Source organism: Tupaia chinensis, unplaced genomic scaffold, assembly GCF_000334495.1.
Source record: "Tupaia chinensis unplaced genomic scaffold, TupChi_1.0 Scaffold138601_1, whole genome shotgun sequence".
NCBI classification, from domain to species: Eukaryota; Metazoa; Chordata; class Mammalia; order Scandentia; family Tupaiidae; genus Tupaia; species Tupaia belangeri.
This window is the reverse complement of record NW_006198494.1, coordinates 643,852-660,166: the sequence shown is the minus strand read 5'-3', so window position 1 is coordinate 660,166 and position 16,315 is coordinate 643,852. Positions and strand designations below refer to the sequence as shown.

The window sequence follows — 16,315 nt, the reverse complement described above, 5'->3', positions numbered from 1 at the left end:
TGCCATAGGGTGCGTGTGCTCACCAGTGAGAGACAAGACACGGAAAGTGAGAAATCACCACCTGGTGGGGATGGCCATGCCACAATCCCTGCTCCATTCTCCTCCTGGGATTTGGGGTGCTCATGCACTTGCGCCTGACATGATTTTCAAGCCACCAAGTTTAGGAATCAAACCACAGTCCACCATGTGGAAGTTCAGCGCCTTAACCACCACACCACTTGCTGGCCCCCTGCATAGGGTATTTTTCAGCCAATCCTGAAAAATGGGGAGACAGTAGAAGATATACTATTGAAGCAACCTAAGTACTAAAATGCCTACTAATTTCTCGTGAAATGCCACATTCATAATTTTTCAACTGTCACTTTTTACTAAAAATAGCAGCTTTAAGCCCACTTGGGATAGCAAATTTGCTGGTTCTTGCAGACACCCAGATGAGTGGGGCTGACCCTGTGGAGACAGAGCCAATGAAGTGATGGTCTGGGCTTCCCTGGCCTGGTTTCTTTGAAGGATGGCTTCTCAGAAGCCACTCCGTCATCACGGGACACACCACGTACTAGGCATAGCATGATGTCTGCAGTGGCCTCTGCAGAGCCACCACACACAGCTATTTAAAATACCTTAAAACACAGCTGTGGCTCTGGCTGTGGTGCAGGCAGGCTGGCACAGGGTGGGGGGGTCGCCTTTGGAGAGCCACACGGACCGCCCCGATTCAGGTGCAGAGGTCAGCTGCAGAGTGTGGAAGAGTGCTGATGGTAAACATTCCAGCAATAGGATGCATTTTGCCATAGTTGGGAAGCATAAAAGAGATGTAGTCAGGGCAGGGAGGGCAGGGGGAGCAGGGAGAGCATCTGGCGACTTAGATGGAAGTGCTGGGTAATGGGTTTCAGAGCTGGTGGGTGGTTTTTTTATGAGCTCTGTTCCTGGGCCAGTTCTAAGTACATGAGCACAGGAGCACATGTGCTGGACAGTCTACCAAACCACAGAGACATCTGGAACTCCAGGGTAGCGGCGAATCCCAGCAGTGGTATGGCTGCTTTGTAAATGCTCAAATTAAATTCAGTAGGACTCCACAAAGTTCTTTGTTGCTGGAATCTTTAATGCCCTGTATAGAATGAGAATATAGAACTATCTTCTCTTTGTGCTTTTCAGTTCCCAAGAAAGCGTTTCTTTGGCTTTTCACTTACTGCGTAGTTACAGGAGGGAAAATTCCATGGGAAGGCGTTTAGAACTTCATGTTTCTAAACCTAGTGCTTTGTAATAGACCTAAAGTGTTTTTCATTTTTTGTTTTTTACTTTTTATCAGCAGTTTCAATTTCCTTTATTGTTCTGAGATCCTGAACGCTTGAATTTTGGTGGAGATCAAATGCCTAAAATCCAAAAGCTTGGGTTTTGTTTTCAGTTTTCAAAAACTAAAGTGAGGCACAGAGCTTTTGCCTTTTTGTGGACTTGTTCCTGTGTTACCTGCTTGTTAGAGTACCACCTTCTGTTTAAGTTTCTTTTGACAACCCTCAGTCCTTAGTTTACCTGAAGTGATTGAAGGAAAATATGGCTGATGTATGTAATATGGTTGAGCTAAACAGGAAAGGTTTGCAGCAGTCAAAAATGAGATTTTTTTAGCTAACTGCTACTTACTAACTTTAATTTTAAAAACTGAACTTTCAACTATCTCTTCTCAATGGAAAACATTTGGAGAATTGAATCTACATTGTTTTTATAAAATTAATAATGTGTGATTGGACACCAACAGGTTAAAAATAGATGGCACTTGTTTATATACCTTTGAGATCTGTTACAGAATATCAGTGTGGGTTAAGGTTTGCATAGGAAATTGGTAACTCAGGGCTTACTACAAAAAGTTCCTATACAGGGACCAGCAATTGGCATAATGGCTATGTCACTGGACTCCCATGTAGTCCACCGCGGTTTGAGTCCAGGACCCGCTGGCTTAAACTCACACCAGGTGCGTGTGAGTGTGTGCCCAAGATCCCGAGAGGAGAATGGAGGAGAAGGGATTGTGGCGTGGCCATCCCCTCTAGGGGGATGATTTCTCACTTTCTATCTCTCTGTCTCTCTTTCTGGCGAGTGCACACACTCTATAGCAAAAAACTCTAAAAAAAATAAAATAAAAAATAAAATTTTGTATACAGCAAAGACTTCTTTTAAGCAGAAATTAAAACAGATCTTTAAAAAAAAAATAAGGGAACCAGCAGTTAGCGTAATGGCTATGTCGCTGGACTCCCATGTAGTTGCCCTCGGTTCGGGTCCCAGACTCGGTGGCTTAAAACTCACGCTGGGCGTGTGTGCGTGCGTGCCCAAGATCCCAAGAGGAAAATGGAGAAGAGATTGCGGCGTGACTATCCCCGAGGGGTAATTTCTCGCTTTCTCTCTGTCTCTGTCTGTCTGTCTGGCGAGCGCACGTGCCCTATAGCAAAAATCTCTCCAAAAAAAAAAAAGAAAAACCAGCCTGTGGGATTTATTGAATGCAGAGCTGACAGCACTGAAGTAGGCATATTGGACTAACTTAAATCTGCCAAAAATAACTTAAGTCAAGGTTCTTTTCCTTTTAACTTTCTCATTCTGATATAATTCTTTTTCCAAAAAATAGGGGCCGGCAGGTGGTGGTATGGTGGTTGTGGGTAATGGACTCCCACATGGCCAACCGCGGTTGGAGGTTGGAGTCCTAGACCTGGCAGTTTGCTTTCTCTCTCTCAGTCGCTTGCTAGCTCTGTCTTTCTCTGATCTAATTAAAATAAAGTTTAATAAAATAATTCTTCAAAAATAATGATGATGATGAGAAAAACTGGCTACAAGTGAGAGGACTGAGAACTCATGTCCAAAGTTTTCTTGCTGTCTCCGGTTCTGTGAAAATAAAATATGGCTCTGGAAGTCACTTTCCATCACGATTTGTGAAGTGGCCTGGGTCATCTTCTGTAAACCTTGTATCAGACATTGAGGTAACCGACCCGCGTCATTGAGGGAGTGCTTGGTCCAGAATCAAACATTGTCCCTACTCTTCAGACAACACACTGTCCCTTGCTCCCTGGGCACACGAGCTGGCGCAAGTGGGCAAGGAACGTGGACCCGCTGACCTCCCAACCTAGCGACCGTTCCTCCATCTCTGAATTTGTCGCCTCTCTCTCTGCCTCCCCAGGGACCCTCTGAAAATCCAGCAGCTGCAGAACCAAATCCGCCTGGAGCAGGAGGCCAGCGCACGCCACTCCGCGCCACCCTCGCCGCCCTGCAGAACCTGGGCCCCGCGTCCAGCCATGGCACGCCGGCCTCCAGCCCCAGCTCCTCCAGCCTGCCCTCGCCCATGTCCCCGACCATGAAGCAGTTTGGCCGCGCGCCCGTGCCGCCCTTCGCGCAGCCCTTCGGCGCCGAGGCCGAGGCCCCGTGGTGCCCGAGCTCGCCGTCACCCCCGCCGCCACCGCCCCCGGTCTTCAGCCCCACGACTGCCTTCCCGGTATCCGATGTGTTCCCGCTGCCACCGCCGCCGCCGCCACTCCCAGGCCCGGCTCCAGCCACCCACTGCTCCTCGCCGGGGGCCCGCTTCGGACACAGCCAGACGCCTGCCGCCTTCCTCAGCGCCCTGCTGCCCTCTCAGCCTCCACCTGTCGCCGTCAACGCCTTGGGGCTGCCCAAGGGCGTCACCCCTGCGTGAGTGACAGTCGCGCGCATTCGCCTCCCCGCCCACCTAAGGTCACACCGGGCTCCCACACCTGCAAGGTGCCCTAAGCGCGCAACCCAGGGGTACCGTTGTGCCATTTTCCATGTTTCCCTCCATCTCACTTTTAAATTCTCTTCACATCAGCTTTTCTAAGCTGTTCTTTCATAACTACCTGGTCAACACTTTTTCCTCCGAATTCATCAATTTGAGAGTCCCATCAGGAACTACGCAAAACCTCTGCCGTGCTAGTAATGTAATAGTTACAGGGTGCCTAGCTACTGTCTTCACGTTGCACCACGCAATGCACCTGTGTGTGTTCATTCCGCAAGCCATCGCTGCCCAGGCAACAACTCAGGATTCTAGCAGTTCCACGATTTGCCCAGGGACAGCTAGCCGCCAAAGTCCTATCTGAATCCATGTCTAGTTGACTCCAAAATCCATGCTCTTACCACCAAACTATCATGCTATTTCTGAGATATATCACAATAGATGTGGAAGAGTTAGGTTATTGGGTATACCCTTCATGTTTTAATAGAATTAATAGAAAAACATAAATTAATAGAATTAAGAAATCAACCTTCATATACATCTTCATTAGAAAAGGAAGGGAACACATGTAAACAGATTTTTTTTGTGTTTATTTGTTTATTTACATATAATCACTATATATCTTTACAGTGTACAGCATTGCTTTTTTCCATACCAGATTTATGGTTTTTTGCAAATAAATGAGGGTGCATTGGGGCCAGGAGATGGCATAATGGTTGCATCGCCAAATCCCACATGGCCGACCGTGGTTTGAATCCTGGACCCTCACACTGGGCATGTGGGCCTGCATGCCCAAAATCCCAAGAGGAAAATGGATTGCTGTTTCTTGCTTTCTGTTTCTCTGGCTTTCTTTGAATTTCTCTGGTGAGTGCACATGCCCTATAGCAAAAAAAATCTCTTTAAGAAAAATAAAATGAGAGTGTATGTGGTCTAGTGTAGAAATGATGATACCTATTCTGTGCCAGTCCAGAATTATTTAAAAATAATTATTTAAAAATAATCTCTGAGTGTGACTCCTTAGTTTTTTTTTTTTTTTTTTTTTTTTTTTTTTTTTTTTGTGGAATTTTTTTTTTTTTTTTGGAGAGATTTTTGCTATAGGGTACGTGCATTCACCAAAAAGACAGAGAGAGACATAGGATAGAAAGCGAGAAATCATCCCCCTAGAGGGAATGGCCACGCCACAATCCCTTCTCCTCCGTTCTCCTCTTGGGATCTTGGGCATGCATGCACATGTGCCTGGCATCAGTTTAAGCCACTGGGTCCGGGACTCGAACCACAGTCGACTACATGGGAGTCCAGCAACATAGCCATTACACTAACTGGTCCCGTGACTCCTTAGTTTTCTATTTGCATATTATCTAGTATCTATCAGTCCTCATGTCATAATGATGATGTGGCAGCCCAGTGCAACTTTAAAATATTGAAGATAAATCTTTTAAAGTATTATGAAGATAAATAATATAACATCTATACAAATACACTAAAACCTTCAAAAGGAAATATACAGGTTTTTGGCATGTTCTATCGAAGGATAAAATGAGTTAAAGCTAGCACTTACTCATCTTACTGAAGATTTCAGAAATGAATGTGGGGTAGCAAAGGTCATGTCAGTACCCGTACCACAACTCTTCCTGTTGAAATCCCATGTCTGAGTTTGCCTGAAGCCCAGACAGAAAAGGAGAAAACCCATACTAAAGAATAAAAATGGGAAGACTTTAGAATCCAAGGTGTTTTCACTTATATCTAAAGGTAGTCCATTGCTAGAATGTACTAATGCCACTCTTTTTTAAGAGAGATTTTTGATATAGGTTGCAAGTTCATGCCAGAGAGGCAGAGAGAGACACAGAGATAGAAAGTGAGAAATCACCCCTGGGGGTGATGGCCATGCTGCAATTCCTTCTCCTCCATTCTTCTCTAGGGATCTTGGGCATGCATACACACACACACACACACACACACACACACACTCCACATGAGTTTTGAGTCACTGGGGTCCGGGACTCTAACCACAGCTGGCTACATGGGAGTCCAGCAATGTAACCATTATGCCATCTGCTGGCCCCACTAATGCCACCTTTTAAGACAAGTATTACTTTGTCTGGCCTTGACTAGGTGTACTGGAGAGCTTCAGGTAAGCTATGCCTTGTTTTGTTGAACACTTTCTACATCTTGACTATGCTCGAAATCTGGCTGCTTCTCAACTTCTTACTGGAAAAGCAAAGTCAAATGAATATGTAAATAAATAAGTTGGATGCAGGTATAGAATCTGTAATGATGTGATAACAGACGTCTATTGAAAGTTGAGTCACAGAGCCAGCCTGTGACGTGGTGGTTGAGGTGCTGGACTCCCACATGGCTGACTGAGGTTTGAGCCCTGGACCTTGTGGCTTGAAAATCAATCCAGTCAGGTGCACATGCATGCCCGAAGTCCTGAAAGGAGAATGGAGAAAATGGAACTACAGAGTGGCCATCCCTCCTGGGGGGATTTCTCACTTTGCTTTCCCTTCCTCTGTCTCTCTCTGGCGAGTGTACTGCCCTAGGGAAAAAATCTAAAAAAAAAAATAAAAGAAAGTTGAGTCAGTTAACTTGTCTGAGGAAAATCTTTGTCTTTCTCCCCTACTTTCTGTTTAAGTTTTTAATTGGCTGCTAGAAAGCAAAGTATTATCTTGCTCCAAAGAAGTTAACTATTTGAGAGGTTTCAAAACAGCGTAGTTTTTTCAGCCTTTTTCTCTAAAAGGGTACCAACTCTTGCTTCCCAGGAAGATAAGTATGTGTAAACAAATAATCTGTTCTAACATCTCATACAGAATTGATCAAAGGTTAGTCTTTCAAAGATGTTGAGTGGTCATGCTTTTTATGATCTCAAGTATTTTTTCTGATCTTTGATTTGGAACTCTTTTAAGAAGACACGCGTGGGAACAGCAGGCGGTATAGCGGTTAAGGTGCTGGACTCCCACACGGTTGACCACTGTTCAAGTCCGAGACCTGGCGGTTTGATTATCATGCTGGGCATGTATACGTGCATGCCCCAAAGCCCAAGAGATAAAAGGAGGAGAAGGGGATTGTGGTATGGCCATCCCCTCTGGTGGGGGTTACTTGACTTCGTGCTTTCTATCTCTTTTTCTCTCTGTCTCTCTGTGAGTATACACACCCTAGAGCAAAAATCTGTCAAAAAAAAAAAAATACAGGCTTAAGGACTTACCTCAAGTAACAGGAGCACTTTTTATCACCATCTGTCACAGTTATTCACATTTTATAGGGTCAAAATATTTTATGATTTTTTATCACAATGGAATCCCGTAGTTGCTGCCATTTCTTTAAAATTAATGGAGAAGTCGGCCAGCAGGTAGCATGATGGTTAAGGTGTTGGACTCCCACAAGGCCGACCACAGATTGGGTCCTGGACCCTGAGACAAGAATGGAGGAGAAGGGATTATGGCATGGCCATGGCCCCAAAGTGATTTCTCACTTTCCCTTTCTGTCGCTCCCACGAGTACACGGACCTTATGGCAAAAACCTAAAAACAAAAAGAAAGTGGAGAAGTCATGCTGTTTTTGTAGTTATGGAAAACTGTACCCAAAGATAGCTAAGTGCTCTGACTCCATAGGCAAATGACAATACAAGGCTGCAGAATTTGAGCTCTGTGCCCGCCCAGTAAGCCATTAATATGCAGTTACCCTTTCGTCTTCAAGGAATTTTTCTGTTGCTCACTCACACATACTCGAAGCATTGGTTCTTGTGGTTTGAAACATGTCTTTTGAAACAGTTTTTCCTCTGGGATACTGTAGTATCTGTCATTTACATTCTGCAATAAAAACAAAAATGTTGCTATTAACCCATCAGCATAATTCAAATAATTCACCAAAGATTGAGTCTCTTTCAGGGCAGCCATGACTAACTGGCATCCTTGAATCTGTAGGAAATCCCACACTACTGTCAGTTTAATACACACACACAAACACACACACGCGCGCGCACACACACACACACACACACACACACTGATATATGTATATGAGAATGACTTTTCTTTTTCCTTCAGTTTACCAGAGGGCAGTATGCTCTCTCACCAGTGAGAGACAGAGAGGACAGGAAGAGGGAGAAGCCACTCCCCAGTGGGGCATGGTCACACACAATCCCTTCTTCTCCACCACTCCCTCCCTTCAGGATTTGGGGCACACATGCACGTTTTTTTCCCAAGCCACTAGGTCCAGGACTGAATCACATGGTTGGCCCTGTGGGACCCAGCCACCTTAACCAATAGACCATAGGCCAACTCAGAAATTACTTTTTATTTTATATTTCATTGAGAACTTGTGATTAGGCCAGAAATTTGATTCAATGGTTTTGTAATACACCGTCTTCAAAATGGTCGTGGAAACAGTACATTATAAGAAAATTATATGTGGATTTCAAAAAAATTGCACTAAAATAAATTCATACTTTAATTCCATTTTCCCCCAAACGTTTTGAGGTGCCCTAATCTATGTCAAGTGTCAACAAATAGATTAATTATACATGACTGAGTGAAGTAGGAATCCAATAGATTTGGGAGGGGGATGCCTTGTTTTACAAAAAAACCTTAAATTTAGATTTCAGGTATCTCAGTGTGCTTAATCATCAATGGCATGCTCGCGTTGTGTTCTGGCATTGTTCCTTCCTTCATGTGGAGAAGAGAAGGCTGGCATGTACTGAGTTTCTAAACAGTCTGGGAAGATAAGGTTCTGTTTCTCCTGTCCGGACAGCAGAGGTCAGGGCAGAGAACAAAGGCTGTAAAAGCCAGTGATAAACCACAAAGCCAAGAAGGCAGAGGACAGTGGGCCGCTCGCAGCCCATAGTAATAGCATGTGGTTGTTGGCTGGTTGTGGTTTGGGGAGCCCCTGTACACCCAGTTCCTCAAGTGCCTGTCTTTCTTCCGGCATTACATTCCTCCCTGAAGTTGCGGGGGTCACCAGCAGAGAAAACCTTGCCCTGCTCAAAGCTGCTGACAGATACAGCTGTTAAGCTGGCTAAATCTTTTAGATAGACGCGGTGAGGAGAACATGCCTCAGAAAGAAATCTGTTCGCACTTTCAGGAAGTTATTGCCCTCTCCTCCTGTCCCTGTTGCTGGTCGTTCGTTTTACAGCTTCCATTGCTGCAGCCTGTTCCTCAGCCTGAAAATCAGCCCTTGGAGGCAGTGGGAACCCAGTAGATGTGACAAGGCCACACAGACACAGGGCAGCACTTCAGTCCCTGCATGCAGTCACCCATGCAGTGGTGCCAAGTCCAACTCTATCCCTGAAAACCAGATTCACCCCATATCTTGTGTCCACTCCCACATCCTGGAGTCTGTCCTGAAGAGGGAGTGCTATTTCGTCACAGTGCTTCAGTACTTTATACTCTTTCATTGTCTCTCTCTCTCTCTCTCTCTCTTTCTCTTTTTCCTTTTTAGGCTTTTGCCCTAAGGTGTGTGTACTTGCTGGAGAGAGACAGACATAGAAAGAGGGAAAGCGAGAAGCGTCCCCATCCCTGGGATCATGGCCATGCCACAGTCCCTTCTCTTCCATTTTCTCGGGATTTGGGGCACACATGCATGCACACCTGGCATTATTTTCAAGCCACCAGGTCTGGTACTTGAACTGTGGTTGACCATGTGGGAGTCCAGAGACTTAACCACTGTGCCACCTGCTGACCCCCAGTTACCTCTCTCAAATAAGAGCTTTGGTTGAAACGTTACCTTATGTTTGTCACAAATAAAAGCATGTGTCACTAAAAGCTTTCTTAGAGATGTACCAGGGAGAGCAGTTATTCTTTAGGCACTTAGCTGTTTACAGAAAGTATCTTGTCACCTCTCTTTTTCTCCCTATACACAAAACGAGTAGGTGGGGACGGTGTCATCCTTCTACACTCAGGAGGCAAAGGGATTTCCCAAGGTTCTTGAATAAGATGAAGAAAGTATGATTTAGCCATGGGTATATTACCTTGGTTGATCTCTAATAAATCTGTTATCTAATATGTATTTGTTAAAGAAAATTGTTGCAAAAGCAACTGAACAAATTCTTCAAGTCTTGAAAAATTTGTAACAGGCTTATGTGCATTTTTAAATTCATAATCTTACCGGGCATTTTAGTCAGTTTTTAAGTCAAGACAGTGGTTGAGTAGTAACTAACAAAAAAAGAACTCAACAGGGCCAGCCAGTAGTGTGGTGGTTAAGGTGGCCAGATCTCAAATGGCTGACTACAGAGTTCAAGTTCTGGGCCCAGTGGCTTGGAAAACATGCCAGGCACGTGTGTATGTGTGTGTGCACCCAAAATCCCCAGAGAGGAGAATGAAGAAGAAGGGATTTAAGCATGGCCATTCCTCCAGGGTGTGCTTTCTCTCTTTCTCTCTCTCTGTCTCTCTCCTTCTTTCTCTCTCTAGTGAGTACATGCACCCTATAGCAAAAAGAAAAAGAAGGATTATTCTCTGGTTGTTAGGCAAGCACCTGATCTCTTAAATGTATGTTGTACTCTGGAGATTGGAGTTTTCGAAATACACTGACAGAACTGTGTATTAAGGGAAGGATGTTTTCAAGATTATTCAGTAACAAAAAAAAAAAAAAAAAAAAAAACCTCCTGAGATTTGATGGTGGAATCTGGAAGATTTTACTTCCAGATGCTGTATACGTCTGAGACGTTTTTATCCTCAACCACATGAATATTATTTTTAAATGGCCAGTGACTTACTGTTAAAGCCAGAGTAAACAGATCAGTACTGTTTTTCGTATTAGGCTGGGGGTGTATAGTTAGTGTGGGAGGCATGGTAAGAATTGTTTACTGGTTAAAGTTTGCCTCTGAATATGGATTTTTGTGATGAATTCTGGTTTTAGTAACAATTTACTTAGAATAAGCATTTTTAAAAAATTGTATCATTCATCATGAAAGGAGAGGATTTCTTTGTTACTAGGTACTCTTATTTTATTAATTTATTTATTTATTTTAGTGTTTGCTATAGAATGTGTGCACTCACCAGAAAGAGAAAGTGGGGGGAATGAGCAATCACTTCCCAGGAGGGATGGCCATTCTGCAGTCCACGTAGGAAGTCCAGCACCTTAACCACCATGTTACCCGCTAGTCCCAACCTCTTTTTATTTCTTAACAAATTGCTGCTCTACGTTTCTCAAAAGTAGGTGCCATTTGGTGGAGCAAACCCGTACAAAATTGTTTCATAGCGGGGATAGATCCAGTTTCCAAAACTTTGCCTCAAAAACTTACACTTGCTGGAAACCAGCAGTTAGTGTAATGGCTATGTCGCTGGACTTTCATGTAGTCGACCGCAGTTCGCATCTCAGACCCGGTGGCTTAAAACTCACGCTGGGCGCATGTGCGTGCGTGCCCAAGATCCTGAGAGGAGAATGGAGGAGAAGGGATTGTGGCGTGACCATCCCCCCGGGGGGTGATTTCTCGCTTTCTGTCTCTATGTCTCTCTCTGTCTGCCTGGCGAGCGCACGCGCCCTATAGTGAAAACCTCTCAAAAAAAAAAAAAAAAAAAACTTACAGTTGCTTTCCTTTTCAAATATTCCATTTCTTGCCTTCTCTTTCCAAGTATTTCACTTTTTTTCTTTTTAAAAGAGAGATGTTTGCTATTGGGTGCATGTGCTCACTGGAGAAAGAGAGAGAGACAGAAAGCAAGAAATCACCCCCCACCACCACCCCCGGGAAAGGCCATGTCACAGTCCCTTCTCCTCCATTCTTCTCTTGAGATTTTGGGCACACACGCACATGCGCCCAGTGTGAGTTTTAAGACACTAGATCCAGGACTCAAACCACAGCTGACTACGTGGAAGTTCAGTCCTCTGTGCCATCTGCTGGCCTCTTTAGAATTAGAAACTAATTCTAATCTTACATGCTAACCTGAAACCCTATGCTCAATTTTTTAACATAATTTCCAGAATCATGTAAGTCCAGTGAGAGACTCTCTGGGGAAAAGGGAAAAAATAAAAAAGGAGGTTCCATGTTAAAATAAGCATGAGAAAAACTGCATTCTGTACCTCTCTCCTCCAGGTTCATGGTCATCTGGAGACCCTGGCAGGCACATTCTGGCCATGAGGCCTTTGCTCTGCCTCGCTCTCTCTGTAGGTCTTCTCCCAACTAGCAGCTCCTATCATTGCAGCCTCAGCAGTAGTGTCACCTCGCTGGAGGTGTGACTGACCACACTGTCTAATACAGCCATCCTCTGTACGCCTGTCCTTTCCTAGCACTTCCTCCCTCCTGCTATGCCCTTCCTTCTGCTCCGGGCCCTCCCTCTCTGCCATCACCACAGGGCACCCTTTTGTAACTGGCGCAGTTTTGTTCAACATGTATTCTCAGCACCTTTTATAGAACAGAGTTAGAACTGACAAGGCAATTAGTAAGGGTTCTCTGCACACTCTTGGAAACTCTGGCCAAGAATTCTTGGCATCTTTTTAAACTCCTCCCCTCTTTCATTCTGTTTTCCTCCACTAGTCTCGCCTCTTTGATTCACTTCCATGGTGGATATTTTCTGTTTGTCTCTCCACATCCCTTCTTACCATGCCAGGCATTAGTCAAAGTATTTAATATTTATTACTTAGTTCATACAGTTTTCCCAATAATCCTATGAGATACATCTTTTTAAAAAAGAAAGAAAAAGAAACATTTTATTTAACTTTCTTTATTTATTTTAATTTGACCAGAGAGGGACAGAGTGTGTGTGGGGGTTGGGGGGGAGGGAGGTTAGTGAGAGAGCAAGCCTCCAGGTCTGGGACTCGAATCACAGTTAGTCATGTGGGAGTTCAGCGCTCTTAACCACCATGCCACTTGACGGTCCCGAGGTACATCTTAATATCTACATTTTACAAACAAGAAAACTGAGGCAATGGCCATTAGTTAACTAGCCCCAGCCACATAGCTTTTAAGCGGCTAAAAAAAAAAAAAAAAAAAATCTCATTTCTGTACCTTTATTCATACTGACTCTGAATTCCCCCCTCCTCCCCAATTTGTCTACATCCTGAACATCTTTCAAGGTCTCTCTTAGATGCTTTCCTCTTTCACGAAGTCTTCTGTAGTAAAAAAAAAAAAAAAAAACTTACAGTTGCTTTCCTTTTCAAATATTCCATTTCTTGCCTTCTCTTTCCAAGTATTTCACTTTTTTTCTTTTTAAAAGAGAGATGTTTGCTATTGGGTGCATGTGCTCACTGGAGAAAGAGAGAGAGACAGAAAGCAAGAAATCACCCCCCACCACCACCCCCAGGAATGGCCATGTCACAGTCCCTTCTCCTCCATTCTTCTCTTGAGATTTTGGGCACACACGCACATGCGCCCAGTGTGAGTTTTAAGACACTAGATCCAGGACTCAAACCACAGCTGACTACGTGGAAGTTCAGTCCTCTGTGCCATCTGCTGGCCTCTTTAGAATTAGAAACTAATTCTAATCTTACATGCTAACCTGAAACCCTATGCTCAATTTTTTAACATAATTTCCAGAATCATGTAAGTCCAGTGAGAGACTCTCTGGGGAAAAGGGAAAAAATAAAAAAGGAGGTTCCATGTTAAAATAAGCATGAGAAAAACTGCATTCTGTACCTCTCTCCTCCAGGTTCATGGTCATCTGGAGACCCTGGCAGGCACATTCTGGCCATGAGGCCTTTGCTCTGCCTCGCTCTCTCTGTAGGTCTTCTCCCAACTAGCAGCTCCTATCATTGCAGCCTCAGCAGTAGTGTCACCTCGCTGGAGGTGTGACTGACCACACTGTCTAATACAGCCATCCTCTGTACGCCTGTCCTTTCCTAGCACTTCCTCCCTCCTGCTATGCCCTTCCTTCTGCTCCGGGCCCTCCCTCTCTGCCATCACCACAGGGCACCCTTTTGTAACTGGCGCAGTTTTGTTCAACATGTATTCTCAGCACCTTTTATAGAACAGAGTTAGAACTGACAAGGCAATTAGTAAGGGTTCTCTGCACACTCTTGGAAACTCTGGCCAAGAATTCTTGGCATCTTTTTAAACTCCTCCCCTCTTTCATTCTGTTTTCCTCCACTAGTCTCGCCTCTTTGATTCACTTCCATGGTGGATATTTTCTGTTTGTCTCTCCACATCCCTTCTTACCATGCCAGGCATTAGTCAAAGTATTTAATATTTATTACTTAGTTCATACAGTTTTCCCAATAATCCTATGAGATACATCTTTTTAAAAAAGAAAGAAAAAGAAACATTTTATTTAACTTTCTTTATTTATTTTAATTTGACCAGAGAGGGACAGAGTGTGTGTGGGGGTTGGGGGGGAGGGAGGTTAGTGAGAGAGCAAGCCTCCAGGTCTGGGACTCGAATCACAGTTAGTCATGTGGGAGTTCAGCGCTCTTAACCACCATGCCACTTGACGGTCCCGAGGTACATCTTAATATCTACATTTTACAAACAAGAAAACTGAGGCAATGGCCATTAGTTAACTAGCCCCAGCCACATAGCTTTTAAGCGGCTAAAAAAAAAAAAAAAAAAATCTCATTTCTGTACCTTTATTCATACTGACTCTGAATTCCCCCCTCCTCCCCAATTTGTCTACATCCTGAACATCTTTCAAGGTCTCTCTTAGATGCTTTCCTCTTTCACGAAGTCTTCTGTAGTCATTCTAGCCAGCATTCTTTCCTATTTCTTTTCTTTTAAAATTCCCATTGCACCTAGAATGAATACTGCGTGGTTTATCTCTTACTCCCCAACTTGATTATTAACCTCGATGATCAAGACCCACCCTTTAGGATTTGATTCTTTGTCCTCTTCCATCTTATGGGTGTCTTTCAAGCATCCACTGAGGGTCCTGGAATGTATCCCCCCAGATTGGGAGAGACTACCCTGTGTTTTTCTAGGCTTAGCGGAATCTGCATTGGTGTACAGGCCTAGCACTGTGCCTTGCTACATGCTCCGTAGTTACAGAATGACTCCTGGAAATGTTTTTAAATCTTTCCATTTGACTTATTTTTATTTCAGTATTTGTTTCAGGACCGAGAAAATCTGAGTGCCCTAAATTATGTAAGTAAAGGAAAATATCTTAAAAAATAGGAAGAAAATAGGGTTTAAGTAAATGCCTTCCTAATTCTGGTAATCTTGGTGTGTTGAGGGCCTTGACTTGGTAAAAGAATTATCAGGGGATCAGAGCTTATCTTTGGGTCAAAAGTTATTTTAATTGCCCCTGTGATGTAATAAAACACCTGTGTGTCACGGACTCAAACCAAGATAACTGGCCTCTTTATGAAATACTCCAAAGGAGCCGTGAATTGTTGTCATCCCCCTGAAAGAGGCAAGCGTACCGACGTGCTTCCCAAGCAACAGGACTTATTCTGTAGTGCCCGTACAGATGTCCAGTTGTCTAAGAGAACTCGTGGCTGTTTTTTAAAAACCCAGTTCTCTGCTTCTCCTGTGGAGATGACCTATCCTGCCCTTGGTAGTTGCCTCTCGCCCTTTCTTTCTCACGAATGCTGAGAGCATAGCTCTCAGCGTAGCCTGCCTGCACAAACACAGAGGTGCCTTCCGTCGTCAAAGGCTGCTTGTCACCACACAGTTGTGCAATTGCAGGTGTTGTTCACGCTTAGAGTAACACTTCGAACCTGTGTGTTCCCAATAAAGTCGGATGTAACAGAGAGCTGGCTGTCTTCAACTTTACCTCCCTGTGACTTCAAAACCTAACTCTTCCAGTTCTCAGATGTAAGGCTGCAGTCAAAAGTAGCACAGTACTTGCTTTCAGAATTGTATAATTTTGACATTTTACATGTGATCCAATTTCAGGTGACCCTGGAGCAGATTTTTTTTTTTAACTGAGGAGGGATAGTACTGAGAGGTCCAAAGTAGAGAGAGATGACACTCATTGCAGAAATATTATTTAGTGTCTGTTAACAAGTATCATGATTAACAAAAGAGCCATGGTGAGGGAAAGACAATGTCAAAAGAACTCTATAGAAATAGAGTGTGGTAGGTGTAATGCAGAAAACAAACATGGTACAGTAACTACAGAGTAGCCTAGTAAGGGACTTGTCCTTTCCATGGAGACGCTAGACTGAAAATTGATGGCAAGACCCTGGGAGAAAGAGTAGGAGGGGAGAGAAGTTCACAACAATTAGCAAACTATGCCCATTTTTTTTTTTTTTGGTATAGAATTGCATGGTACTAGAAACTGAGTTCATAATCATAATTCCTATGATTGTTGCTATCAGCATGTCTTGTGTCCATTGCTTAGCGCTCTTAATATCAAGATGGAGTCCCAGTGAGTAGTATACAAGACTAACCATTTCTTCAACATTATAAACATAGAATATCACAATATTTCATTTCTTATCCATTTCTAGTATCTTTGTCGCCCCCATGTGACCCTCCCCAATGATATCTCCTATTCTCCCTGAGAGGTAACCACTACTCTGGATTTCTGAGTTAATCATTCTCTTCTCTTTATAGTTTCATGTGTGTGTGTGTGTGTGTGTCTGTCTGTTACTCTAAGTTTCTTTCTCAAATTTTTGCTCATAAAATAAATCACCTACAAGCCTTATTAAAATAGATTTCTGGGGACCAACAGACAGCTCTGGACTCGCACATGGCCAACCATGATTCGAGTTCTGGACATGGTGGCTTGCTTTCCCACTT

At 43.8% G+C, this 16,315-nt stretch overlaps 1 protein-coding gene across 1 annotated transcript in view; it reads left to right on the top strand.

The window, feature by feature from the left end:
• Positions 1-16,315, top strand: part of PALLD (palladin, cytoskeletal associated protein) — a 121,285-nt gene that overhangs the window by 63,719 nt on the left and 41,251 nt on the right. Inside the window, exon 5 of the mRNA XM_006161454.3 lies at positions 3,152-3,657. Coding sequence (XP_006161516.1) covers positions 3,152-3,657 — 506 coding nt within the window. The remainder of the gene's footprint in view (positions 1-3,151; positions 3,658-16,315) is intronic.